The 26909-nt window shown below is 40.1% G+C and overlaps 1 protein-coding gene across 1 annotated transcript in view; it reads right to left on the reverse strand.

Moving 5' to 3' along the window:
• The window catches only part of LOC132379589 (cadherin-7-like), a 61962-nt gene extending 37239 nt beyond the window's left edge, over window positions 1–24723 (reverse strand). The window contains exons 1-3 of the mRNA XM_059947713.1: window positions 24522–24723; window positions 11307–11474; window positions 3104–3291 (exon numbers count right to left, since the gene is read on the reverse strand). Of these exons, the coding sequence (XP_059803696.1) occupies window positions 3104–3291; window positions 11307–11474; window positions 24522–24708 (543 nt within the window). The 5' untranslated portion in view covers window positions 24709–24723. The remainder of the gene's footprint in view (window positions 1–3103; window positions 3292–11306; window positions 11475–24521) is intronic.
• Between the last annotated feature and the right edge of the window lie 2186 nt (window positions 24724–26909).

Raw genomic sequence — 26909 nt, forward strand, 5'->3', positions numbered from 1 at the left:
TACAGTTTGATAAACAGTGGTTAGACCACTCTTGGAATATTGAGTTCTGTTCTGGTCACTTCACTATAATGAGTATTGGTATAGAGCAGAATTACCAGGACGCTGCCTGGATTAGAGAGCAAATTTTATGCGGATAGGTTGAAGGGCTTGTGCTTTTCTCTTTGGAGAGAAGGTGACTTGACAGAGGTATACATGATATTAAGAGGCATCCCACGTTTTCCCACCCTGTTACTTGTAAAAATGCCATCCCCTTCTCTCAATTCCTCTGTCTCTGCTGCATCTGCTCCCAGGATGAGGCTTTTCATTCCAGAACTAAGGAGATGTCCTCCTCTTCACAGAAAGGGACTTCCCTTCCTCCACTACCAAAGCTGCCCTCAACTGCATCTCTTCCATTTTGAGCATGTCTGCCCCATCACTCCATCCTCCCACCACCCCACCGACGATAGGGTTCCTCTCGCCTTCACTTTCCATCCCGCCAGTAACTTCAATCATCTCCAACAGGACCCCATCCCTAAGCACATCTCCCTCTCCCCCTCACTTTCTGCTTTCCGCAGGGATCGTTCGCTATGTGACTACCTTGTCCATTCATCCCTTTCCACTGATCTCCTGTCTGGCAGTTATCCATGAAAGCAGAATAAGTGTTACATCTGCCCCTAAATATTCTCCCTCACTACCATTCAGAGCCCCAAACAGTCCTTTCAGGTAAGGTGACACTTCACCAGTGAGTCTGTTTGGGGTCATCTACTGTGTCCGGTGCTCCCAATGTGGCCTCCTGTATATCAGAGAGACCTGACGTAGATTGGGAAATGGCTTCGCCGAGCACCAGAAAAATCAGGATCTCCCAGTGGCCATCCATTTAAATTCCATTTCCCATTCCAACATGGCCAGCTCAACTGTTTGGATGAGGCCACACTCAGGTTGGAGGAGCAACACCTCATGTTCTGCCTGGGTAGCCTCCAACCTGATGGCATGAACATTGATTTCTTGAACTTACGGTAATGTTTCCCCACCCCCTCTCCTTCACCATTCCCTATTCCAATTTCCCCCATCACCTATCTCCTTACCTGCCTACCACCTCCCTCTGGTGCCCCTCCCTTTTTTTCTTCCATGGCCTTCTGTCCTCTCCTATCAGATTCCCCCTTCTCCAGCCCTGTACCTTTATCATCAATCAACTTCCCAACATTTTTCTTCACCTAACACCTTATGTTTCTACCTCCTTACTCTGACTAATCTTTTTACTCCAGTCCTGCTGAAGGATCTCGGGTGGAAACATTGACTTTGCTCTTTTCCATCGATGCTGCCTGGCCGGCTGAGTTCCTTCACCTTGTGTGTGTTGCTTGGATTTCCAGCATCTGCAGATTTTCTCTTGTTTGTGTTAAGAGGCGTAGATCAAGTAGAGAGCTAGAGACTATTTTCCAGGGCAGAAAACAGCTAATATCAGGGGGCATAATTTTTAAAGTGATTGGAGGAAAGTTTGGGGGGGGGATGTCAGAGGTATTTTTTTTTTTTGCACAGAGTGTGGTGGGTGCATAGAATGCTCTGCATCATGTGGTGGTGCAGGCAAATATATTAGACGTATTAGAAACTCTTAGATAGGCACATGGATAATAGAAAAATGTTGGGGTATGTAGGACAAAGGATTAGATCGCCCTTAGATTAGGTTAAAAGGTTGGCCCAACATCATGGGCCACAGAGCCTGTACTGTGCTTCATTGTTCTCTTTTCTATGTTCTACGTTCCAGATCTGTTGAGCAATGAGCACATAGGGGCTGAACTAGTTCCCTTGACTTGCTAATGAATAACCAAAGGCCAAGATTCAAGATAATATTCTGCTATTATAGTTCTGAGAGCAAGAGGGGGGATCTTGTAACTTCTATGAGTGAGAAGAGGGGACTTGTTACTTCCATACAGACTGACCTGAGCTAGAATGTTTTGAATTAGTTCAGCAGAGGAAGCAGAATTAATAGGCATTTTCAAAAGGAAATTAAATCGTTCTTGATGTGGAAAGCACTTACTGGACAATGGAAAAGAGAAGGATAGGGGATTAATTCCTGCAAGAGCAAATAATCTCCTGAGAAGAGCTTATTCGCCATACAGTCTATGCCGGGAAAGCACTGGATCCTTTTTCCTGAAAGAGCAGATAGAGGAAATAAACTGCTTATTCTTACATAGTAAAAGACAGTGATTATGATACTGATAAGTGATTCTAGAAACATTAGGATCGTAGAAATAAATTAAGCTTCGAAAGTACAGATAAAACAGTGATGCAGGTCTCAGGCTGATCAAATAACTAAATGGATTGGGATCTTCGTTGTACTGAAAAGAATAGATTACAGAGTAAGTTATATTATTTTTTGAGAAGGCTGGAAAATTTAATGCAGGTTCAAATCCAATCTTTGATTGAAAATAGGAGTACATTTTGGTTTAAGCCTTGTGTTTGTTCATTTCACATAGCATAGCTTAAGATGCCTAACATTTTGTATGGAGTTGAACAGGGGAGTTTGACATTGTGGAAACTAGGAAAACTTAAGGAACTTGGTATTCACATGATTAATTCATTAGAGTGATACAGATACAGAATGTGAGTTCAAATACCCCAAAAGCAATTGAGAAATTTTAGTTAATGAATTTGAGGCAGCATATTAAAAAATCTGGTTTTAAAAGTGGTGGTAATGAGACCTTTGAACTCACGAAATCTTGAGCAACGCATATACAATTCTAGAGGAACTTCGCAAGTCAGGCAACATCTATGGAGGGAAATCAATAGTTGATGTTTCAGGCTGAAACCCTTCACCTGGACCCTGAACTTTGATTGAAGTCAGGCCTGAAACTTCAACTTTTTACTTCCCTCCATAGATGTTGCTTGACTTGCTGAGTCCCCCTGATGTTTTGTGTGTTTTGCCCAAACCATTGGACTGTTGTGATAGAACCTATTCACACAGAAAGAAATTGGCCATCTTTACCATATGAAACTCCAAGCCCACCAAATGTAGTTGACTCTTAACTGTTTCCTTGATTTTGGGCATCTAAGGATGCAAATAACCGTTTGTAATGTGAGCAATCTGTATTTGAATTCCAAAAAACAAAAATCATCTACACCAAACCTTCTTTAGAATGACGACACCTTCCTGGGTCTCACTATTTGTAAGTATGCCAAAGGTATCTGAGCCATCACTGCCTTCTACAGTGTAGGTCATTTCTACATTTTGTCCAATGTCGGCATCAGTAGCCATCACCTTCCCGATGGTGGTCTCGATATCAGCCGATTCTGGCACGGAAAAGTGGTACAGCTCTAGAAAGGAGAGAGCAAATCCAATGCAATCAGTGAAAAAAGTCCCTCTACAACACCGTGCAGCTGCTGGAAGGTACTATAGTGAATGCACATAGGTTATGTTGAAACTTGTTCATAGTGTCACAGGTGAAAGACAAATTTGGGCCAGTTGTAGCTACAATCTGTCCTGAGATACCAGTCATAATACAGGTTAGATCAGAGACTAGATTACTTTAGCTTATTGTCATGTACACCAATATTCAATCAAATGCCTTGTTTGCGTGAAGCCCAGAGCAAAAATGTTGCATATCATAGATCTAATGTTAAATACAGTGATGAGCCAAAAGCAATTGAATGATGTAAACATAGTCATACAGTCTATAGTCCTACCAAAAAGCAGTGATAAAAGTACAGAGGGATGGGGAGAAAACATTTCCAGATATAACCAGAATTATGTTGCTGGAGGAACTCAGCAGGTTGAGCAGCATCTGTAGGAGGAAGGAAATTGACATTACCAGTCAAGGCAAAAATAAAAAGACTCAGCCCAAAACACTGACCATCCTTTTGCCTCTTCAGCTGATACTCAACCTGCTGGGTTGCTCCAAGTTTGTTCTAATTGCTCCAAATTCCAGTGTCTGCTGTCTCCTATGCCTCCACAGTCAGAATCTACCTCTGTCATCTAATAGTGAAGGAAATTTTCCACTCCACACACTAGTGAGATGATATTTCAACTTCCTGCTAAAATTCCTTTCCAATGTCACAAATGTGAGATCTCCCAGTCAGATGATGTGATGGAAATCAATAAAACTCCTGTTACTTGAAACTTCATTAATTGGTAATAGTTTATTATTGTCACATGCAGTGAAAAGCTTTGTATTCATGCCATCCAGGCATGCATTCCATTCATCAATATATCAAGGTAGTAGCAAAGGGAAAAAAATACTGAAAGCAGAATATTGTACAGAGAAAGGGCATTACACGTAAATAAATTATGTGCAGGGGCCATGGTGAGGTTGATTGAGGGACTGAGAGCTCATCTTTATTGTATAAAAGATCCATATTCAGGAATCTGATAATAGCAAGATAGAAGCTATCCTTGAGCTTAGTGGTGAACAGAAAATCCTGGACATTCTCAACAGGTCAGACAGCCTCTATGGGGTTACTAGCAAAGATAACACTTCAGATCAAAGCCCCTTCATCAGAAGTCAGATGCGATAGTTTAATTTCTTGGAACCAATATATTCCTTGGAAAATGGAGCCCTAACAGTGTAATTGATCACAATATCATATTACAAAAATATGTATTGCTGGGATGAGTAGTTTAAAACCCCTGAAATTTGTGAGACCATGTTGAACCACTTAGCAACTTCACTGAAAGACACCTCATTTCTTAGGATGTTGAATTATTTTTTCAAAGTGAATTGGTATCTTTGGAAAAAGTAAAACAAAGGAGACTGCAAATGTTGGAATCAGGAAGAGAATACAAAAACTGGAAAAACTCAGTAGGTCGAGCAGCATCTATAGAGTCAAAAGACATAAATCCATATTTCAGATTGAGACCTTGCCTCTCAAGTATTAACTCATACTTTCAACAATGCTGCTTGACTCCACCCCCAACCTCACCCTAGAGTTCTTCCACCATCCGGTTTTACGTTCAAAGAAAATTAAATGCAGTTTGAGGTTCCTTCCTCAGTCATTGCAATGACCAGGATCTCAAACTGTTACCTGGTGTGAATGTGGTCAATTTGTGGGCAAATGCTAATCCTGGGGATTTGATGAGTTAGCTCTGCCATGTGAGGGAACTAAAATCAAAAGTGTAGTCACTGATAAACACAGTTGAGAAATTCTATGTTGAGAAGGACTAGTTTAATGATGCAGAAGTGTCTGAGGTGAATGTGACTGAGGCATTTACAGAACAACAACTAGTAAAGACCTGTTGGAAAAATGAACAGTAAGGTGTGACAATGGAGTGAGGGAAAATGTTGTATGGCCCATCAGCACTGGTACAGATTTGTTAGACCAAATGAGAGTCAGCATCAGGTTTAATATTACTGGCAAATGCCGTGAAATTTGTTGTAATGCGGAAGCAGTATATTGCAATACATAATAAATTATAGCAAGTACATATATTAAAAAAGTTACATTAAATAAGTAGTTCAGAAAAAGAAAAAGCAGAGTGAGTTAGTATTCATGGGTTCAATGTCCATTGTGAAATCTGATAACAGAGTGGATGATGTCATTGAGTGTGTACCTTCAGGCCAAAACCAGAGAACTGTTTTCTGAGTTTAATGCAAACTATATCACCATTCTAACAATGAAAGAGTACAATAGGAGATTGCAATATTAATTCACTAAGGTCAAGATTCTTGTGCTCAAAATAGTTTCACACTTCTTATGTGCCATGCTTTTCATAGTCTTATGAGCCTATGGTATCCTTTGGGCAATAAAAGCATACTTTCGAAGTAGTGTCTTTGTTTTAAATGTAGGAGAAACAATTCCCGCTGAGCAAGATCCCATAAGCAGCAACATGACCATACTGGGATAAACTGCTTTTCTGATGCTGAATGCAGGATAAATATTGGTCAGGAAACTGGGGAGAACTGCCTTGCTGTTTTTTCCAAAACAGTAACATTTGATTTTTAACACCTCCAAGAGGAGGCAATTTCTTGGTTCACTACCTTGCATAACAGATGGCACCTCTGACAGTGTAGCACATCCTCATAGGGTGTTAGTCTAGATTTTCATGTGGCAGTCCTGAAGGGGGGACTTGAATCTACAGCCAGGAGTTGCTGCTTCTGATTCTGAGCAGTATAATTTCCTCTCAGTAGTAGATACATGTGTGGTAGCTTAATGATGTAGAAAAGTCCTCACAATCAATTGTGTGTTTAAGTACTTTGATGTGCAACAGACCAAACTTTTAGCAATTGATACATGTTTATATTCTGTTTAAGTGATGGGTTTCTAGTGTTTCTTTGTGGATTGACAGTGTTTCTCTCAACCCCTCACAGCATCTACTAGAAATTATATCTTCACTTGCTGTGGAGTGCCATCTGCTGCAAACTCAAGGGAAAATATAATAGTGAGTTCAGATGGTGGTAACAAGCTGTCACTGGTTGATTTTTGGATGAAGGCAATCCATTTGCATTGCACTAGAAGTGAACTGGCCCTCAGGGCAGACATTTTGAGAATGAAACTCCAATTATCCAGATTATGTAGGGAACCAGTGTGCCTACCACCAGCAGTTTGGGGAGCAATTGGTAATGAATGCAACAGAGGAAAATATAAAGCATTGGAGCGACACAAAAAATCTCAAGCAGATAAAATCATTATTGTGTTTAGGTTTGGTCACTCCGCTACAGGAGCAATGTTATTAAATGGTAAAGATATTTTTACAAGGATTGTGAGGATTTCAGGGACTGAGTTATATGGAGAGATCAGACAGACTGAGCCTTTATTCCTTGGGGTTTTGGAGACTGAGGAGTGATCTCAATAAGGAAAATAAAATTGTGAGGGGTGTAGATAAGATAAGCAGTTTTTTCCCCAGAGTTGTGGAATTGGTCATAATGCCAAAGTTAAGGGTGAAAAGATTAGTAAGAACGTGGAAGAATGGTTTTTATACAGCAGATGATATTATTCGACTGGATTGAAAATCTAGTTGAATGGCGTCACAATAACCCCTCACTCCAACGTCAGTAAAACCAAAGAACTGATTATTAAGCTGATTATATGGAAACTGGAGATCATGAGCCAGTCTTCATTAAGGGATCAGTGGTGGAGAGGATCAGTAATTTTAAATTGCTTGGCATTATCATTTCAGAGGATCTATCCTAGGACCAGACCATAAGACTCATTACAAAGAAGGCGTAGCAGTGCCTTTATTTCAAGGTTTGCACAGATTTGGTAGACCGTATAAAACTCTGACAAACTTCTAAAGATGCAGTGTCCTGACGATCTGCATCACATTGGTAACACCAATGCCCAAGAATGGAAAAGCTTTCAAAAGGTAATGGATACAGCCCTGTTTATCACAGGAAAAGCCTTCCCCACCATTGTGCATATCTACAAGGAGCACTGCCTCAACAAAACAGCATCCATCATCAAAGACCCAAACAGTCCAGGCATGCTCTCTTTTTGCTGGTGATATTGGCAAGGAAGAATATGAACTTTAGCTTCAACAGCACCAGGATTAGGAAGATTTATTATCCTTCAATCATCAGGCTCTTGAACCTGCGTGGAAAACTTCACTCGCCTCAAAACTGAATAGATTGCACAACCTGTGGACTCAATTTCAAGGACTCTACTACCTAGGCTCTCAGTAGTATGTATTTATTTACTATTATTTGTGCTTTTGTATTTACGTAGTTTTTCTTCTTTTGTACATTCATTGTTTAAGAGACTTAGTACAGTTTTTTTATTGATTCTATTATATTTCATTTTCTGCTCTGAATGCCTGCACGAAAATGAACCTGAGCATTGTACATGGGGATATTTACACTTTGATAATAAATTTACTTTGAAATTTGAACTGATATATACTCTATACGTGCTGAAGAAGCACATGGACAGGTATAAGAATTTAGAGGGCCTGGGAAATGGGATTGGTCAGCATGGATTTGCATGGTTTTAAGGGCATTTTTCTGAGCTGTACACTCTGGCTCTATGACTTCAATGAAAGCTGATACTGGCCATCTACTTCTGAACAAGTGCAATAGTTGATTGCAAATGTCAGGAGAGTACAATGTTCTTAATTGTATGCATATTTGATTAAAACTAAACTTGCATTTACGTAATGCCTTTCAGGGTGTAAAACTGTGCTTTAAAGCCAATTAAGTATTTTGTAATGTGTCATCATTATTGTAATAAAAGATGTTGCTTAGGATTTCCAGCATCTGCAGAATCACTTATGTTTATGATCAGCCGCCAATTTACAACCCAGAACTTACTATGTACAGAAAAGTGACTAGGTAATGCGTGTTTGTTATGTTGATTGCAGAGGAACTGTCAAATGGTAGACATATGAACATTGTACATTTAATTGTATATATTCATGACACTGTATGACTTCTGACTTGTGGTGGAAACCATTTTGAGAGTAGATAATGCAGTACAGGAAACAGAAAAGAACAAATAATTCATCTGGATCATACATTTAAATGTGTGCATTAAATAATGAGAAAATCTCCAGTGAGTAAAACATAAGTTAAAATATGAGTAATTGTATGTTGTTCTGGTCACTTGGAGTATTGTCTGTAGGTGTGGTCAGCACACTATAAGGAACACTGCCCATAACCCCAGTGCTGCCTTAGCAACAGATCACCTCTTACATTACCATTTACTTGTCTCTGACAGTGTTTTGTTTTACACTAATGTCTTGTTTTGCAAAGCATTTTTTCTTCACCATCCTGTATTATTTATGTATAACTTTATGTTCTATGTGCTCCATGTGCCTGTGAAGCTGCAGCAAGCAAATTTTTCATTGAACCTCTACTTCAACATCACCTTGTTTTGATCTGACATATTTAAGTTGGAGGGGGAGCAGAAAGTGTTCACAAAAACTTTGGCTGGACTAGAGGCTTGAGCTATTAGGAGAGATACAATGGATGAAGTCCGTTTCCCTGGAGTGGAAGAGGCTGAGAGGTGACGTGAAAGAGCAATGAGACACATAGATTGACTAAGATAGCCGGTGTTTGTTTCCCATGGTAGGAGTATCTAAAACTACAGGGCATAGATTTAAGCTGATAGCAGAGAGGTTTGGAAGGAGTTCTGAAAAGTTAATTAATTAATTTATTTATTGAGATACGGTGTGGAGCAGGCCCTTGTGGCTCAGCCACACCACACAGTAAACCAATTTAACCCTAGCCTAACTACAGGACAATTTACAATGATCAATTAACCTAGAAACCAGCAAGGCTTTGGACTGTGGGAGGAAACCCTGCAGTCATGGGAAAAACTTACAGGCAACATCAGGAATTGAACTTGGGTCACGTACTGTAAAGTACTCTGCTGACTGCTACACTACAGTGCACCCCCAGTTACAGGACAGATTTTCACACGAAGATTAGTTGGTATCTGGAATGAGCTGCCAGAGGAGGAAGTGAAGGCAGCAACTTTAACAACATTTAAGAAGCACTTGAATAAGTAGAGCATAGAGCGTTAAGGAATTAATGAGATTGTTGTGATTGGTATAGATAGTCATGCTTGTTATCATAGACCCGGTGGGCTGAAGGTATTTCCTGAAGGTAAAATTCAATGACTATAAGGAGTAATATTTATAGAAAAATTATGAGCATGACATAAACAATTCCTTCATGATTCAGAATGAGTGACAATTACACATTTATAAAATAGGCTTCCTGAGAAATCTGAGGATGCTTCCCTTCTGTTAGAGACCAACATCTCAAACAATGAGGTATGGTAGCATACCTGAGTTACCAAACTAACAGCCTAGCATTTGAAACACACTGATCCATCAACATTAGTTTAAATCCCACCATCACAACAGGGAAATTTCAATTCAAGATATTAATTAAGGAAAAATATATTCACTGTAACACTCAGCATGAAGCTTGTGGATTGTTGTAAAATCTTTTGGTTCATTAAATGATCTTTAGAGAAGGAAGTCAGCTGGCATTTCTCCGCCTTTTCTACCTCTCACATGCAGTGATGCCTTATGTTCGTGGCTCCGGTGAAGTGGTAAATTGGTTTAATATTGTCACATGTTCTGAGGTGCAGTGATCTGTTTTACATGTCATTCTTATAGATCATTTCAGGTAGTACAATGAAAAAAAGCTCTCACAGTTATGGATATGGGGCAATGCAGACAGACAGTAAGGAGCAAGGCCATGATGAGGTAAAGTCCATCCTATTGTAACAGAAGCTGCCCTGGATCCTGGTGGTGCACAATTTCAAGGTGTTGCATCTTCTGCTCAATGGGACTAGGGAGAAAAGAGAATGTCCAAGGTGGGTGGGGTCTTTGATTATGTTTTATGTTTATGCTTTGCTGAAGCAGTAAGAAACATAGACAGAGTCCCTGGAAGGAAGGCTGGTTTCCATGATATGCTGAGCTATACCCATAACTCTGTAATTTCTTATGGTCTTGGGTAAAGATGTTCTTATACCAAGCCATAATGCATCTGAGTAAAATGCTTTCTATGGTGCACCAATTAAAAATGGTGATGGTCAAAGGAGACATGCCAGATTTCTGCAACATCTTAAGGAAATAGAGGCACTGATGCACTTTCTTGATTGCCAATGACAACACCATGATCCAAGCATCTATTGGTATGACAACCCAACTGTGATTCCCAGCCAATTGTGCACACACTGGCAGAACAAACCAGGAATCTCCAGCACAGGGATGTCATTATATCATGAGCATTTACTTTGTATTAATTAAGAGGCTTAGTATTAATTAAGCAGCACAAAAAAACCTAGGAATGGGGGTCCAGTACATTTTGAAGCATCTCAAAGCACTTTACAGCCAATTAAGCTTGTCTGAAGCTTTATTAAAGTTCTAATGGAGGAAACATGACAATCAATGTGTGGACACTGATTTCCTGCATGCAGAAATAAGTGAATGCTCAGACTAACTTTAACTGAAGTTAAATATTGTCCAGGACACTGGGACAGCACTCCTGCTCTTCTACAAAACAATAAAGGTGTATCCTTTCCATTCACCAGAGAGAGGATGTTGACCCTTAGTCTACCATTTCATTGGAAGGATAGCACCTCTAGATGTACAGCATTACCAGAACCCTGCAATGAAGTATCAGACTAAACTTTTCTGCAGGATTAAACATCAGGAGTTAAAGGACTCTGTAATGATCTTCCGATCTTGAAACAATTTTCTCTATCTTTATTATGTCGACAGATTGTCACTCCAGGTGGTCCATGAAAATAAATTTCCCTTCATGTTTTCATGAGATGTTCTGGTTATAAATTCATGCTAATGGAGACAGGAAGACATAATGTGGTGTCTTCAGTATTTATAACTGGTATGATACTGAGAGATCTCATTGAGCTGAGAGCATACTTACTGTGTTGGAATTTTGGTCCATTGTCATTAACATCAGATAAGGTGATGGTCACAGTTGTTGTCCCTGAGAGACCTCCTTTCAATCCAGCCATGTCTTTCGCCTCAACAATAACCATGTAATGTTCTTTGACCTCTCTGTCCATATTAGGTAAAGCTACCCGAATAATTCCTGTGGAAAACATTCCCCTCCTGATTAAAAAGGAATCAGTCCTCCTTGTACAATATATCAGATAACCAAAAACAATAGCACACAATTTATAATTGGTTTCATTATCTGCTGTTAGCCGTGGTCGTAGTTCTAGGGGATTTTCCCCATGAGATTTGTAACAAGGTAATTTCTGCTCATACAAGTAATTTAAAGTTCTTTCAATTCCATGAAATGACATTTCAGCTAGCTAAATCAGGGCAGACCTATTTTGTTGAATATTTCTATGTAGGACACTTAAATCATTGAAAAAATGTGTCAACTCTAAATGAATGAAAAATCATCCTCTTTGCAATTTCCAAGTTTTTGAACCATCAAGGCACAGAAGGCAGCAGAACAAATACCGGTAGATGGTACAGAAGGTGGGTATTTGATGTTTGGCATGTGCATGGTAGACTGAAAGGCCACTTTCTATTCTGTGTAGTTCTATGCCTCAATAACTGGCAACACCTCCCTCACGTTCCCACGAGGTCAGATGACATAGGGCAAAGAACAAAAATCTGGAGGAATCCAATGCATCAGGCAGCATTTGTGGAGAGAAATAGACAACCAAATTTCCAGCTTCAGATGCATCAACTAGACTGAAGGGGTACAGACAGAAAAAAAAAGTTGGAGGGGAGGGATGGAGCCCAGGAGTTGGTACGTGAGCAGGTGGATCCAGGTCAGGAGAGGAAGAAAGGCAGATGGTAGAGGGGAGAGTGTCACTATTCCCAATGGTTGTTGCTCCAGATTTTGGCATCAAAAGTCTCCACATGACTCATGGTTTCAACCAGTCTTACTTCCACTCTCCATTGCACAACATGGAGTCGTGCTTTTGTACAACACAGAAAGGGGCCCTTTACATGCGAAAAGCTTAAATTTTCATCTGCTTTAAAATTCCCTCTCATCTTGAACCCTTATTTTTTTAAACTTTTGAATGATTTTGAACATCTTCCCTATCTCAAAATCTAATGAATCTTCACTGAACTCCCTCTACAAGAAAGATATAATTTACTGGAAAATTTGAATGGTTGAAAGATCTTTATTGCATTCTTGCAGACAGAAGTGTTTGTGAAGACTCCATGAAAGACACGAGCAGTATGGTGGAAGTTCCAGGTGTCAGGAAACATGGTGTGTGAAGTTACCATAGCTAGAGAAAAGATTATCGGGAAACAGAAAGGTTTGAAAGAAGATAAGTCACCTGGACCACATGGTATAAATGCCAGGGTTCTGAAAGAGGTGGCTGAAGTGATTGAGGAGGCATTAGTAATGATCGATCAAGAATCACGAGATTCTGGAAGACTGAAAAATTACAAATGTCACTCTACTCTTCAAGAGGGAAGCGAGGCAGAAGGAAGGAAACTATAAGCCAGTTAGTCTAACTTCAGTGGCTCGGAAGATGTTGCAGTCGATTATTAAGATGAGGTCTCAGGGTACTTGGAGGCGCATGATAAAATAGGGTGTAGTCAGCTTGGTTTCCTCAAGAAAAAATCTTACCTGACAAATCTGTTGGAATTCTTTGAAGAAATAACAAACAGGATAGACAAAAGAAAATTGGTTGATGTTATGTACTTAGATTTTCAGAATGCCTTTAACAAGGTGCCACACATGAGGCTGCTTAACAAGAAATAAGCCTGTGGTTTTACAGGAAAGCTTCTAGCATGGATAAAGCAGTAGCTGATTGACAGGATGCAAGGAGTTGGAGTAAGGGAGCCTTTACTCATTGGCTGCTAGTGACTAGTGTGTTCCACAGGTGTTTGTGTTGTGACCGATTCTTTTTACATTATGTCAATGATTTGAATGATGGAATTGATAGCTTTGATGCAAAGTTTGCAGATAATATGAAAATAGGTGGAGGGACAGGGAGTTTTGAGGAAATAGAGAGGCTACAGAAGGACCTAAATAGATTAGGGAATGAGCAAAGAATTGGCAGGTGGAATACAGTGTCTGGAAGGGTATGATCCTGCACTTTGGTGGAGGAAATGAAAGGGTTGACTATTTTCTGAATGGAGAGAAAATACAAAAAAAAAACTGAGATACAAAAGGACTTGGAGGTCCTTGTGCAAGATTCCCTAAAGGTTCATTTACAGGTTGAGTCTGTGGTGAGGAAGGCCAATGCAAAGTTGGCATTCATTTCAAGAGGACTAGATCATAAAAGGAAGGATGTAACATTGTGATTTTATACAGCAATGCTGAGGCCTCCCTTGGAGAATCATCAGCTGTTTTGGACCCCTTATCTTAGAAAGGTTGTGCTGAAACTGGAGAAGATTCAAAGGAGGTTCATGAAAATGATTCCAGCATTGAATGGCCTGACATATGAAGAGTATTTGAGGGCTCTGGGTCTGTATTTGCAGAAATTCAGAAAAATGAGGGATGACTTCATTGAAACCTATCTAATACTGAAAGGCCTTGCTAGATTGGATGTGGAGAGGATGTTTTCTTTGGTGGTAGAGTCTAAGACCAGTGGACACTGCCTCAGAATACAGAGACATTCTTTTAGATAAGGAGGAATTTCTTTAGCAAGAGAATGGTGAATCTGCAGAATTCTTTGTCACTGGCAGCTGTGGAGGACGTTTTTACATATATTTAAGGCAGATGTTGATGATTCTTGTGGCTATATCTGAAACTTGGCTAAAGAATGGCTGCAATTGGGAGCTGAACATCCAAGGATATACGGTGTATCCGAAAGGCAGGTCAGTAGGCAAAGCGGGTGGTGTGGTCCTGTGTACAAGAAATATTATTAAATCATTAGAAAGGGATGACATAGGATCGGAAGGTGTAGAGTCTTTACGGGTTGAGTTAAGAACTGGCAAGGGTTAAAGGACCCTGATGGCAGTTGTATACAGGCCTCCAAACAGCAGATGGGATGTGGATTACAAATTACAGCAGGAGATAGAAAAGGCATGACAGAAAGGCAATGCCATAATAATTGTGGATTTTAACATGTAGGTGGACTGGGAAAACCCAAGCCAGTACTGGACCTCAAGAGAAAATTTGTAAAGTGTCTGAGGGATGGCTTTTTAGAACAGCTTGGTGTTGAGCCCACTAGGGGATCGGTTGTGCAGGATTGGGTATTGTTCAATGCCCCAGAGGCAAAAAGAGAGCTTAAGGTTGAGGAACTCATGGGGAACAGTGATCACAATATGATCGAGTTAACTTCAAAACTTGAGAAGCAGAAATTAAATTCCAATGTGTCGGTATTTCAGTGGAATAAAGGAAATCACAATGGCATGAGAGGGGAGCTGGCCAAAGTTGACTGGAAAGGAACAGTAGCAGGAAGATCAGCAGAGCAGCAATGGCTGGAGTTTCTGAGAAAAATGAGGGAAGTGCAAGACAGATATATTCCAAATAAGAAGACATTTTTGAATGGAAGAAGGACACTACTGTGGCTGGCAAGTGAAATCAGAGCCAAAGTAAAAGCAAAAAAGAGGGCATCCAAGGAACCCAAAGCTAGTGGGAGGATGGAAGGTTGAGAGGCTTTGAAAAACTTGCAGAAGAAAACTAAGAAGGTCATTAGGAAGGAAAAGATGAATTATGAAAGGAAACTTATGACTAATATCAAAGAAGATACTAAAAGTTTTTTTTTAAGTATATAAGAGGTAAAAGAGAGTTGAGGGTAGATTATAGGAACAATAGAAAATTATGCTGGAAATATTGTAATGAGAGACACACAGAGATGGCAGAGGAACTGAATATGTATTTTTGCATCAGTCTTTACATTGGAAGACATCTGCAGTATATCGGACATTCAAGAGTGTCAGGGAAGTGAAGTATGTGCAGTGAAAATTATGAGTGAGGAGGTGCTCAGGAAGCTTAATGGTCCGAGGGTGGATAAATCTCCTAGACCTGATGGAATGCACCCTTTGGTTCTGAAGGAAGTAGCTGGAGAGATTGTGGAGGCATTAATGATGATCTTTCAAGAATCAATAGATTCTGACATTATACCGGATGACTGGAAAATTGCAAATGTTACTCCACTTTTTAAGAAGGGTGGGAGGCAGCAAAAAGGAAACTATAGACCTGTTAGCCTGATATCAGTGGTTGGGAAGTTGTTGGAATTGATTGTTAGGAATGAGATTATGGACTACCTGGAGGCACATGACAAGATGACCCAAAACCAGCATGGTTTCCTGAAAGGAAAATCCTGCCTGACTAACCTACTGCAATTTTTGAGGAAATTACAAGCAGGGTGGACAAGGGAGATGCAGTGGATGTGGTGTACTTGGATTTTCAGAAGGCTTTTGACAAAGTGCCGCACATGAGGCTGCTTAACAAGATAAAAGCCCATGGAATTATAGGAAAGTTACTTGCATGGGTGGAGCATTGGCTGAACGGCTGAAAACAGAGTGGGAATAAAGGGATCTTATTCTGTCTGGCTGCCGGTTACCAGTGGAGTTCCACAGGGGTCAGTGTTGGGACCACTGCTTTTTACAATGTATGTCAATGATTTGGACTATGGGATTAATGGATTTGTGGCTAAATTTGCCGATGATATAAAGATAGGTGGGGGAGCAGGTAGTGTTGAGGAAACAGAGAGCCTGCAGAGAGACTTGGATAGGGACTGGGCAAAGAAGAAATACAATGTTGGAAAGTGTATGGTCATGCATTTTGGTGGAAGAAATAAACTGGCAGACTATTATTTAGATGAGAAGAGAATTCAAAATGCAGAGATGCAAAGGGACTTGGGAATCCTTGTGCAAGACACTAAGGGTTAACCTCCAGGTTCAGTTTGTGGTGAAGGCAAATTCAATGTTGGCATTCATTTCTAGAGGTATAGAACATAGGAGCAGCGATGTGCTGTTAAGGCTCTATAAAGCAATTGTGAGACCACACTTGAAGTATTGTGTGCAGTTTTGGGCTCCTTATTTTAGAAAGTATGTGCTGACGTTGGAGAGGGTTCAGACAAGATTCATAAGAATGATTCCAGGAATGAAAGGGTTACCATACGAGGAACGTCTGGCAGCTCCCTGGAGTTCAGGAGAATGAAGGGTGATCTCATAGAAACATTCTGAACATTAAAATACCTGAACAGATTAGATATGGCAAAGTTATTTCCCATGGCAGGGGAGTCTAAAACAAGAGATGCGAAGAAATTACTTCAGTCACACGGTGGTAAATCTGTGGAATTTGTTGCCACAAGTGGCTGTGGAGGCCAAGAAATCGGGTGTATTTAAGGTAGAGATAGATAAGTTCTTGATTAGCCAGGGCATCAAATGGTATGGGGAGAAGACAGGGGAGTAGGATGACAGAAAGAATTGGATAACCCATGATTGAATGGTGGAGCAGATTCAATGGGCTGAATGGCTTACTTCTGCTCCTATATCTTATGTCAGAGCATGTAGGGATATGGAAAGAAGGCAAAATATTGGGACTGAGAGCAAAATTATATCAGCCATGATAAAGTGGTGAAAGAGACTCAATGGGCCAAATGGCCTAACTCTGCTCCTATATCTTATGTTCTTATGGTGACTCATGGACTGATGTGAGAGACCAAACAAATTAAAGCATGTCACAGCAACAAGAACACCCCACAGCAATAGGACTCCCTCAAGCCTGAGTGTGGAAAGGTTGTGTAGACTGGGATGTTATTCCCTGGAATGTGGGAGATTAAGGGGCGACCTAATTGAGATATACGAGATCATGAGTGATGAAGGCAGTCTGCTTCCAATGGAGGGGGTAATAAAAACAAGAGGGCAAAGGTTTAAGTTGAAAAGTGAGTAATCAGGAGCCCCTCAGGTTCTTGTTAAATGTCTGCCCTCTCGCCTTAAACTTATGTCCTCTAATTCTTGATTCCCCAACCCAAGAAGAAAAATTGTGCACATGACCTGTGCCCCACGATTTGATAGCTTGTTTTTTTTCTTTATATATTAAAAATGTGATTTTTAATTTATTAAGAATACACACACACACACACACACAACTTTTGCCACAAGTTTGCTTTGCTCCTCCAGCAGTTTTATACACATTGATAGAGCAGTCATCTGGGCAAAAGAAAAGTCACTGTATTAAAGAACAAATCTTCCTCAAATGCAGGGAACAAAATGTATCCAGATAAACCAACAATGTTGAGGATCAAATAGCAAGTGTAAAGCATTTTGTACTGGAGGCTGTACAAATCGCTCAGGGGTGGATTATCACAGGTTAAAACAAACATAAAAAAAAATCCTGTTGGAGTTTATCACTTTTGAAGGAAAATTAGCATTCTAAATTAGCTGAAAAAAAATCTCTTTGGAATGTGTGCAGATGCTGCTGTCATTAGTATTCAGCACCTTCCTTCCAATGGCACTGTAACAATTCATATTCCCCTGCCATGATTCTGACTGCAGGTTCAGAAATGGTAAGAAACTATTTAAAGAAAAACACGTTTTTCCCCCTTTTCTTTAGGGAGTGCTGCAGCGAAAAAAGAGCAACCGTATTTATATTATTTTGAAGACCCTTAAATGCACTGGCTAAACTGTACCTCGATTATTATGTGCAGCGCTGATCACATTATTGGAAAGAAGTGGTTGCAATGGAGAGAGTGCAGAACGAGATTCACCAGGATGGAGACTTCAGTTTTCCGGAGAGAACAAATAGTCTTGGCTTGTTTTCCCTAAGGGCACTGAGGGGTGATCTCATGCAGGGATATAAAATTGTTGCATTGCTTACCCTGATATTCAGAATCTGTTTCCCATAGTAGGGCATAAGTTTAAGACAGGAAGGAGCTTTAAAGGGTTTTGAAGAAATTATAAAAAGGATACACAGAGCATACAGAATCTTGTTCTCATGGTAGGGTATCAAAATAAGAGGGCAGAGGTTTAAGGTGAGAGGAAAGTGTCTTAAAGGAGCTTTGATGGAAAGACTACCCTGCCCCACAGAGAATGCTTGCTATCTGGAACTCACTGCCAGAAGAGGTGGAAGAATAAATATAAAGGCAATCCTTAAGTAATTTTTAGACAGGCATGTAATAGGCAATGCATAGAAGGATACGGTTCTCATGTAGGCAAATGGGATTAATGCCTAAGTGGAAAATGATCAGCATGGATGTGATGGGATGTAGGGCCTATTTCTATGCTGTATGATTCCCTGGCTGTACAACAGTCACAACTGCAAGGATATTTTTGAAGCTACCACTACACTGAACAGTCCCACAGAGGACAATAGCCAGATAATATTGAATAATTACCAAAGGCTGATGAAGAAAACAGGGAGAGATCCCCAAATACTCTTTGAAATTATGTCAAGAAGTCAGTAATGTCTCACTGAGGAAAAAGAGCCTTTGTTTTGTTTATCCTACCTGACATTGTAGCATGACATTCAGTCAGCCTGTAGTTTTGTCTTCAAATCTCTGCAGCAGAGAGCAACAAGCAATTTCCATGACATGTTGAAATGACCACTCTTCTATACAGCTCCCAATGTGATGGAACTCTCTATTTTCTGAATGACTTTACTCCCAAAAGAACACAAGCAGCTCAACACCATCCAGGACATAAAGGCACTTTGTGCATTACCTTAAACACAAGCCTGTGGAGATCTCGGTGAGTGTGCAGAACAATTTTACCAGTGTATTTCCTGGATTCAAGGCTATAAGCTAAAAGCAGAGGTTGCATAAGCAGGTTGTTTTTCTGGAGTGTTGAATGTAGAGATTAGAAAGTAGGGATTTATAAAATTATGATAGGCATAGATATGGCAAACCAAACACAAACAAGAGAAAAATCTGTAAATACTGGAAATGCAAGCAGCATACACACAAAATGCAGGAGGAATTCAGCAAGCCCAGCAGCATCTAAGGAAAAGAGTACTGTCAATGTTTCAGGCCAAGACCCTTCATCAGGACTTCATGCAAAGCTCATCAACTTTATCAACTTTGCTTCCAACTTCCTCCCTGTCCTCCAATTCACCTGGTCTGCTTCCGACATCTTGATATCTCTGTCTCTATCTCTGGAGACAGCTTACCCACTGATTCTCACAGCTACCTGGATTGTAACTCTTCCTACCTTGTTACTTCTAAAATTACCGTCCTTTTCTCTCAATTCATCCATCTCTGCCGCATCTGCTCTCAGGATGAAGCATTTAATTCAAGAACTAAGGAGATGTCTTCCTTTTCCAAAGAAAGGGGGTTCCCTTCCTCCATTATCAATGCTGCCCTCAACCGCATCTCTTCCATTTCACACACATCTGCCCTCACCCCATCCCCCTGCCACCCCACCAGGGATAGGGTTCCTCTTGTCCTCACCTATCACCCCACCAGCCTCACCGTCTAACACACAGTTCTGTGTAACTTCTGCCATCTCCAGTGGGATTCCACCAAGCACATCTTTCCTTCCCCCCCCATTTCTGCTCTACGTAGTGATTGCTCCCTACCTGACCCCTTTGTCCATTCATCCCTCCCCACTGACCTTCCTCCTAACACTTATCCTTGCAAGTATAACAAGTGCTAAGCATGCTCCTACATCTCCTCCCTCCAAACAATCCTTCTCGGTGAGACGGTACTTCACCAGTGAGCATGCTGGGGTCATCTACTGTATTTAGTGCTCCCTGTCTATCAGCGAGACCCGACACAGATTAGGAGACTGATTCGATGAGCACCTACGCTCTATCCACCAGAAGAAGCAGGATCTCCCAGTGGCCGCCCATTTTAATTCCGCTTCCCATTTCCAATCCACCGTGTGAGTCCCAGACCTCCTTTACTGTTGCAATGAGGCCACACCCAGGTTGGAAGAGCAACATCTTACATTCTGTCTGGGCACCCTGCAACCTGATGGCATGAACATCGATGTCTCGCACTTTTGGTAATCTCCCCCCCCCCCCCCCCCACTTCACCATTCCCATTTCTCACTTTTACCTTATTACCTCCCTCCGGTGCTCCTCCTCTGTTTCTTACTTCCGTGGCCTTCTATCCTCTCCTATCAGATTCCCCCTTCTCCAGGCCTGTATCTTTCACCAATCGACATAGACTTTTTAGCAGTTTACTTCATCACTTCCCCTCCCCCTCCCATTTCACTTATCATTTTGTAGTTCTTGCACCCCTCCGCTCAGATTCTTACACTGAGTCTTCATCTTTTCCAGTCCCAATAAAGGGTCTCGGCCCAAAACGTCAACCGTAGACTTATCCATAGATGCTGCCTGGTCTGCTCAGTTCCTCCCACATTTTGTGTGTGTTGCATAGATAGCATAGATTCTTTTTCCCAGGGTAGTAATGTCAAGTAGTAGAGGAAATGCATTCAAAGTGAGAGGGAGGGAATGGTCAAAGCAGATGCAATAGTGACATTCAAGATGCTGTTCGAGATACATATGGATATTGCAGGGACCAGAGAGATGAATAGACACAGAAGAGATTTAGTTTATTTCAGTATCTCTTTTGGTGCAGACATTGTGGGCTGAAGAGCATTTTCCTGTGAATTACTCAATGTTCTATGATGGCATTGGGTTTGATGACTGTGAAGTTCTAAACTCAAATGAAGAACCTAAAGCCTTACTGGATATATAGTAAACAGCCATGAGCCCCCTCACTAAAGGGAGATTATATTGTAACTACCCAACCTTCAAAGACTAGTTTATTTCTCCATTTAATCTCCACAGTTAGCTGCCAAAATCCATAATTTGAGCTGTGAGTCCCCTCAGCCTACCAAGGAGAAGACACTTCCAGCTAACAAAGTAGTTTAAAACAGTTATTTTATTTTCAGTGAAACAAATCCAAACATTCTTAAAACACATATAAAGCTCAGAGGATTTTAAAACAAAGCATTTTCATAACACAAGGATTTTTAAACCTTTTGGGAATTAAAAGATTTTTAATTCCTAAATCATAAGGCACAAATCATTTCTGAATTATGAAGGTTTTCTCAAATAAAGAATTTTCAAAACATGTATAATTCTTATAAACTAAAAAGACGTACCAATAAGTTGCAGACTAACAAGTTGTCTGTTGCAGAAACCAAAGCCGAAGATTCGCTTTGTGCTTTGCCCATATTTCTTTATGTTCTTGCTCTCTATGATTATACCCATTTTCTACCAGTCATGTGACTTCACAAGCATCTGATATTTTCTCAGATTTTTTTTTTAACATAAATGCTCTAAAAGCACTTTCAGTTACCAGTTAATCCCGTAAAGATAACTTTCCCAAATACATAAAGCTTAGAACTATAAACACTTTAGTTATTGATATAGTAAATTATATTATTCATCTGTTCTGTAAGCTTCCTTGAACCAAGCAATTTAAGAGATGGCTTGTCTGTTTCAAACAGCCCAAATTAAACAACCCATTGTCATATACTACACTTTGAGCAATAATAAAGCAGGTGTAGTGAGGTACCATCTGCTTCTTCACAGTTTCTTCTATCTACAGAGCTTGTTTGCAAAGCTGTTCTATAGGCAGTATTTTTAACTGCCTATATCAAGCCGATTACTTCCTCCATTTACATTTTCTAACCAGAAGTTAAACACAGTGTTGGTTGGAAGTTTACTTACATCTGTTTTGTCCTACAAAATGTTGTATTTTTGAAAGCAAGCTTAGCAAACATGATATCTCTTGCACCAGATGGTGAATATCCATCACAATTCTATGTTCTTCTCCAAGTCAAAAACCTCTTGAACTAGAAATGTATTGTAATTTCTTCATTTTGGCTGGCTCTACTTAATTTAGCAACCTCTTAACACCATGAATATATGGATTTGTAGCATCAAACCATACCTATGAAGCTATAGGTTAGAATGAGGGGTAGCCCAAGTGTCTCTTTGAAACATAATCGCTGGTATATTTCTTGTTCAATTAGATAGAGAGTGAGTGGTTAGGAGCAATTGGCTAGAAGTTTCCTACAGTGACACAAATACCTCAAGTTGTTTTGTCGAGTTCAACTCTTCATGACCTCATGGACCAAAGGGTCCATAAGGTTTTCATTGAAATACATGGTGCCAGGCCTTTCTTCCACACAGATACTGCTGCTGCTCAAGTTGGGACTCAGCTGGGTTTGAACTCAGGACCATCTGACTTGAAGTCTAGTGCAGTTGCCACTACACCACCAGCTGTCCATAGAATGGTACAGAAGAGAAAAAGGCCTTTTGGTCCATCACGTCCATGCCACGCTTTGTACACTTATCCCATTTGCCCATATTAAGACAATTCCTTGTGCTTTGACTATTTAATTGCCAGTCTAAATGTTTATTATATTTAATATCTGCTTCTGCCACTTCCTCTGGCAGCAAGTTCCAGATATCAGCTACACGCTTTGTGAAAAAATGCCCCTCATGTCCTTTCTATAGCTCCTTTCTTTCACCTTAATCCTATCTCCTCCTATTTTGATGTGCTCAGCTTCCTTCACTCCAGGGTAAACAGACCCAGCCTACCCAAGCTCTCCTCATAACTAAAGACCTCTAGTTCTGACCACATCTGGTGAATCTCTTCTTTATTCTCTCCAGCACAATGTCTTTCCTATAATATGGTGACAGAAAAGTACCCAGTACTCAAAATATAGTCTAACCAAGATTTTGTGAAGTTGCAACATAACATCACAACTTTTGAAATTTTATATGATCTAGTTGAATGGCTCAGGTTGCTGAAAGGATAGCCAATTCTATTTCTTTTATCCATTTCTTGTTACAAAGAATGTAATTCCTTTTTATTTTACTATCAATTTGAAATATGTTTCTCATCTTGGTTGTATATTACCACTCGTTATACAAGCTCATTGGGGAAGACCATCAAACTATGAGGTGCAAGACTCTAGTATTACCTGTTGTTGGTTCTATCAGGAAGTATGGTTGACCTTGAAGTATACGGTACACAATCCTGGCATGGGCCCCGAATGAGGGGTCATCAGCATCTGTAGCTGTTACTTGGGTAACTGAAGTTCCTGCACACAGTTCAAGGAACACATTCGTTAAACATTTCTTGCACACTCTTATCCATTCAAATCCTCTCTTGTTAAAATGGATATACAGCATCAACACATATGGCAGGAAAAATGTCTTCCATTTATATAGCACCTTGCTTTATGTATAAAAAGTTCAAAGCCTTGAGAACAGCTCAGTGGGTTAGTTGAAGGGAGGTTAGGTGTTTTTCCCTTGGCTCAGGAGCCCTAAATTGATAGTCTCAGAATAAGTGGTCAGCCATTTTAAAGATGAGAAGAATTTTTTCCCCCCGCTCTGAGGGGTGAATCTTCGTAATTTTGCACTATGGTAAGATATTTTTGAGTTAGTTTGAAAGATATCTTAACAAATGGTGCAGTAGGGTCAATGCATAAAATGGCATCCTGTCACTTATGCTGCTGTTAACAAACAGAATTATGATGAAGCCCAATGTAGTAGAATTATGTACTCTGTTACATGCAACAAAAATACATCATGTAGAGTTGTACAGGTCCTCCTGGGATCTATTTCATGCAGAAATATGGTTAATGATCAGCACAGATTTAGAAACTTCTTTTCTTTTTCAATCTTTTTATTGAAATTCATATATATATATATAAAAGAACATAACATAATAATGAAAGATTTAGAAACTGAAAGGCAAAAGCAGTTGAGGGGCTGAATGGCAAGTCCTATGCTTATTCCACATGGCAAGTTCAAAGGAGTTGTGCAGGGCAAGTTTATTGATTTAAACAGAGTGACAGGTGCTTGGAATGCACTACTTGGAATGGCGTTGCAGGCAGATATGATAGGCTATTGGAGAGGCACAGGAATGTGCAGGAAATAGAACGATATGCGCATGGGTAAGCAGAAGGGATTAGTTTAGGGAGCATTTCATTACTAATTCAATTCGATCAGTACAGCATCACAGTCTAAAGGATCTGTTCTTGTATTGTACCATTCTATCTTCTATTTTGCAGGATTATAGTGCGATTATGTAGAATCAAACTAATCTGTCCCACTTCCCTCGTCTATTAGAGTCATTGTCTAGTATAGACAATGGTACAATAAGTAACCACTATTTATAAAGAAACTTTGATGTACTGTATATCTATCAGCCGATTAGTAGTGACTGCTGTATGCCCAAAGCTCAGCTGGAGAGGTGAGCTGGTGATCAGAGCTGCACATAATATTTTAGGTGCTTACCATCAGGTGACATTTCAGGGACGGTGGCAACATAAGGACCATTCAGAAACCTGGGTTCATTGTCGTTGATATCCTGGACTTTGATGTTGAATTCAGACTCTGGTTCAACAAGCTGATTGGTTGCTTTGTTTATCACTTGTGCCCGCAATGTGTAGAAGGGTTTTTCCTCTCGGTCCAGCTTCTTCATGAGATAGATGTCTCCTTTATCCTCAACAATAGTGAATATGGTGCCAGCTCCTTCACCACTCAGGGTATATCTCAGAGTACCATTGCCATTGTCTGAATCAGAGTGCAGCTGTGGGTATAAAGTTATCCAGGCTATGAAAAGAATGTAATTTTAAGGTTGCAAGTTCACTGGTAATGCAGGGGAATCACCATGACTCCAGCAAAACTCATCTCAACACAATATTAACAATAATTCCACCTTACACTGAAACATCACTATTCAAAACAGCTGGCTTTGAAAACTTGTTCCTGTCCAAAAATTGGATGCAATGTGCTCTCTCTCATGGATGGCAGGAATTTACTGCAGACAAGTTTGAAGTTTTGCAGTTTGGGAAGATAAACAGTGTAGGACTTTCACAGGGAATGGTAAAACACTGAAAATGCGGTAGAACAAAGATCTGAAAATTCAGATTCATAATTCCTTAAAAATGGTGACATGGGTGGATAGGGTCATAAAGAAAGTTTTTGGCACATTGGCCTTCATAAATCAAAGCACTAAGTAAAGGAATTGGGATGGAATGTTGAAGGTGTGCAAGATGTTGGTGAGGAAAATATGGAGTATTGTGTGCATTTCTCTTTACCTACCTACAGCAAAAATATCAATAAGATTGAAAGGGTACTGAAAGAGGAAATTTACAGTGATGTTTCTGGGAAGTGTCCTGAATTACAGGGCAAGGCTGAATAGGTTAGGAGTGCAATAGACTGAGATGAGATTTGATAGAGATTTGACAAATATTATTAAGGGTATAGAAAGGAGAAATGCAAGCAGATCGAGTGAGACTAGAACTAAGGTCATAAGTGAAGTATAAAATGTGAAATATTAAGAGGAACCTGGGGGTTGGGATTTCTTTACTCAGATAGTGGTGTGTGTATGGCACAAATTGCTAGTGGAAGTGATGGGTGCAGGTTCAATTACAACACTTCAGAAGTATGAATAAGTACATGGATTAGATGGACTGAAGGGCCTGTTTCTGTGCCATAGTGCTCAATGACTATGAATTTAAATTCCATACACCAGCCTCCAGAATGTTGTAATGAAATAAAAAGTTTATGATGGCACACACTATAAATTTACATTGCATAGTACAACCTCTGACTATATTGGCGTATCATTGACACATGTACCAAGGTACAGTGAAAAACTTGTCTTGCATAGTATTTATGCAGATCAAGTCATTGCACAGTGCATTGAAGGTAGGGCAAGGTAAAACAATAACAATGCAGAATCAAGTGTAACGGTTATGGAGGAAGTGCAGTGCAGTAAAGAATGAGGAGCTGGTTCATAATGAAGTAGATTGCGAGGTCAAGGATCCATGTTATCGAATACAAAGTCAGTTCAAGAGTCCAATAACAGTGGGGCAGACTGTCATTGAGCCTGGCAGTACATCCATTTGTATCTTCTACCCAATAGGAGAGGGGAGAACCACAAATGCCCAGAATGGATGGAGTCTTCGATTATTCTGAGTTCTTTCCTGAGGCAGCAAGAAGTGTAAACAGAGCGTGTGGGGAAGCTGGTTTTCATGATGTGCTGGACTATCCATAACTCTCTGGCACTCTTGTGGTCACAGCAGAGCTGATGCTATATCAAGCCATTATGTGGTCAGATAGAATTCTTGCTCTTGATTAAAATTGGTAAAGGTCAATAGGGACATGCCATGGAGTAGAGTAATTTCATTGGTTCTAATTGAGTTCTTTCTTTAACAATTCTTGAATACATTTATGTTTAGTTTATGTATTCTTCTAAAAAGGTAATATATCTAACGCTATATGCTTATGAAGCTCCTGTAAGTTTTTTAATTGCACTTGTACTTGTGCATATGACAGTAAACTCTACTTGGCTTCACATTGCAGGTGCAATGTTCTGTCCAGTTGTCACAATATGGACAATATTATGCCGAATATCTTTATTGTGAAACCATTACACCAGATGTCATTTGTCACAAAATGGATACTATTATGCTGAATATCTTTATTGTGACACCATTACACTGGATGTCAGTTGCTTAAACTTCAACAAGGTGATACAGAATGACGTAGTTTATCAGTTCCATAGCAAACTCCTTGAATGGAATACTATGCCCCGAGTTACGTCATCCAATATATTTTAACACTGAGCTCTTTTATAACTCTTCATATCTCTCACTGAAATAGAAATGAGCAGGG

Source organism: Hypanus sabinus, chromosome 1 (assembly GCF_030144855.1).
Source record: "Hypanus sabinus isolate sHypSab1 chromosome 1, sHypSab1.hap1, whole genome shotgun sequence".
Taxonomy (NCBI): Eukaryota; Metazoa; Chordata; class Chondrichthyes; order Myliobatiformes; family Dasyatidae; genus Hypanus; species Hypanus sabinus.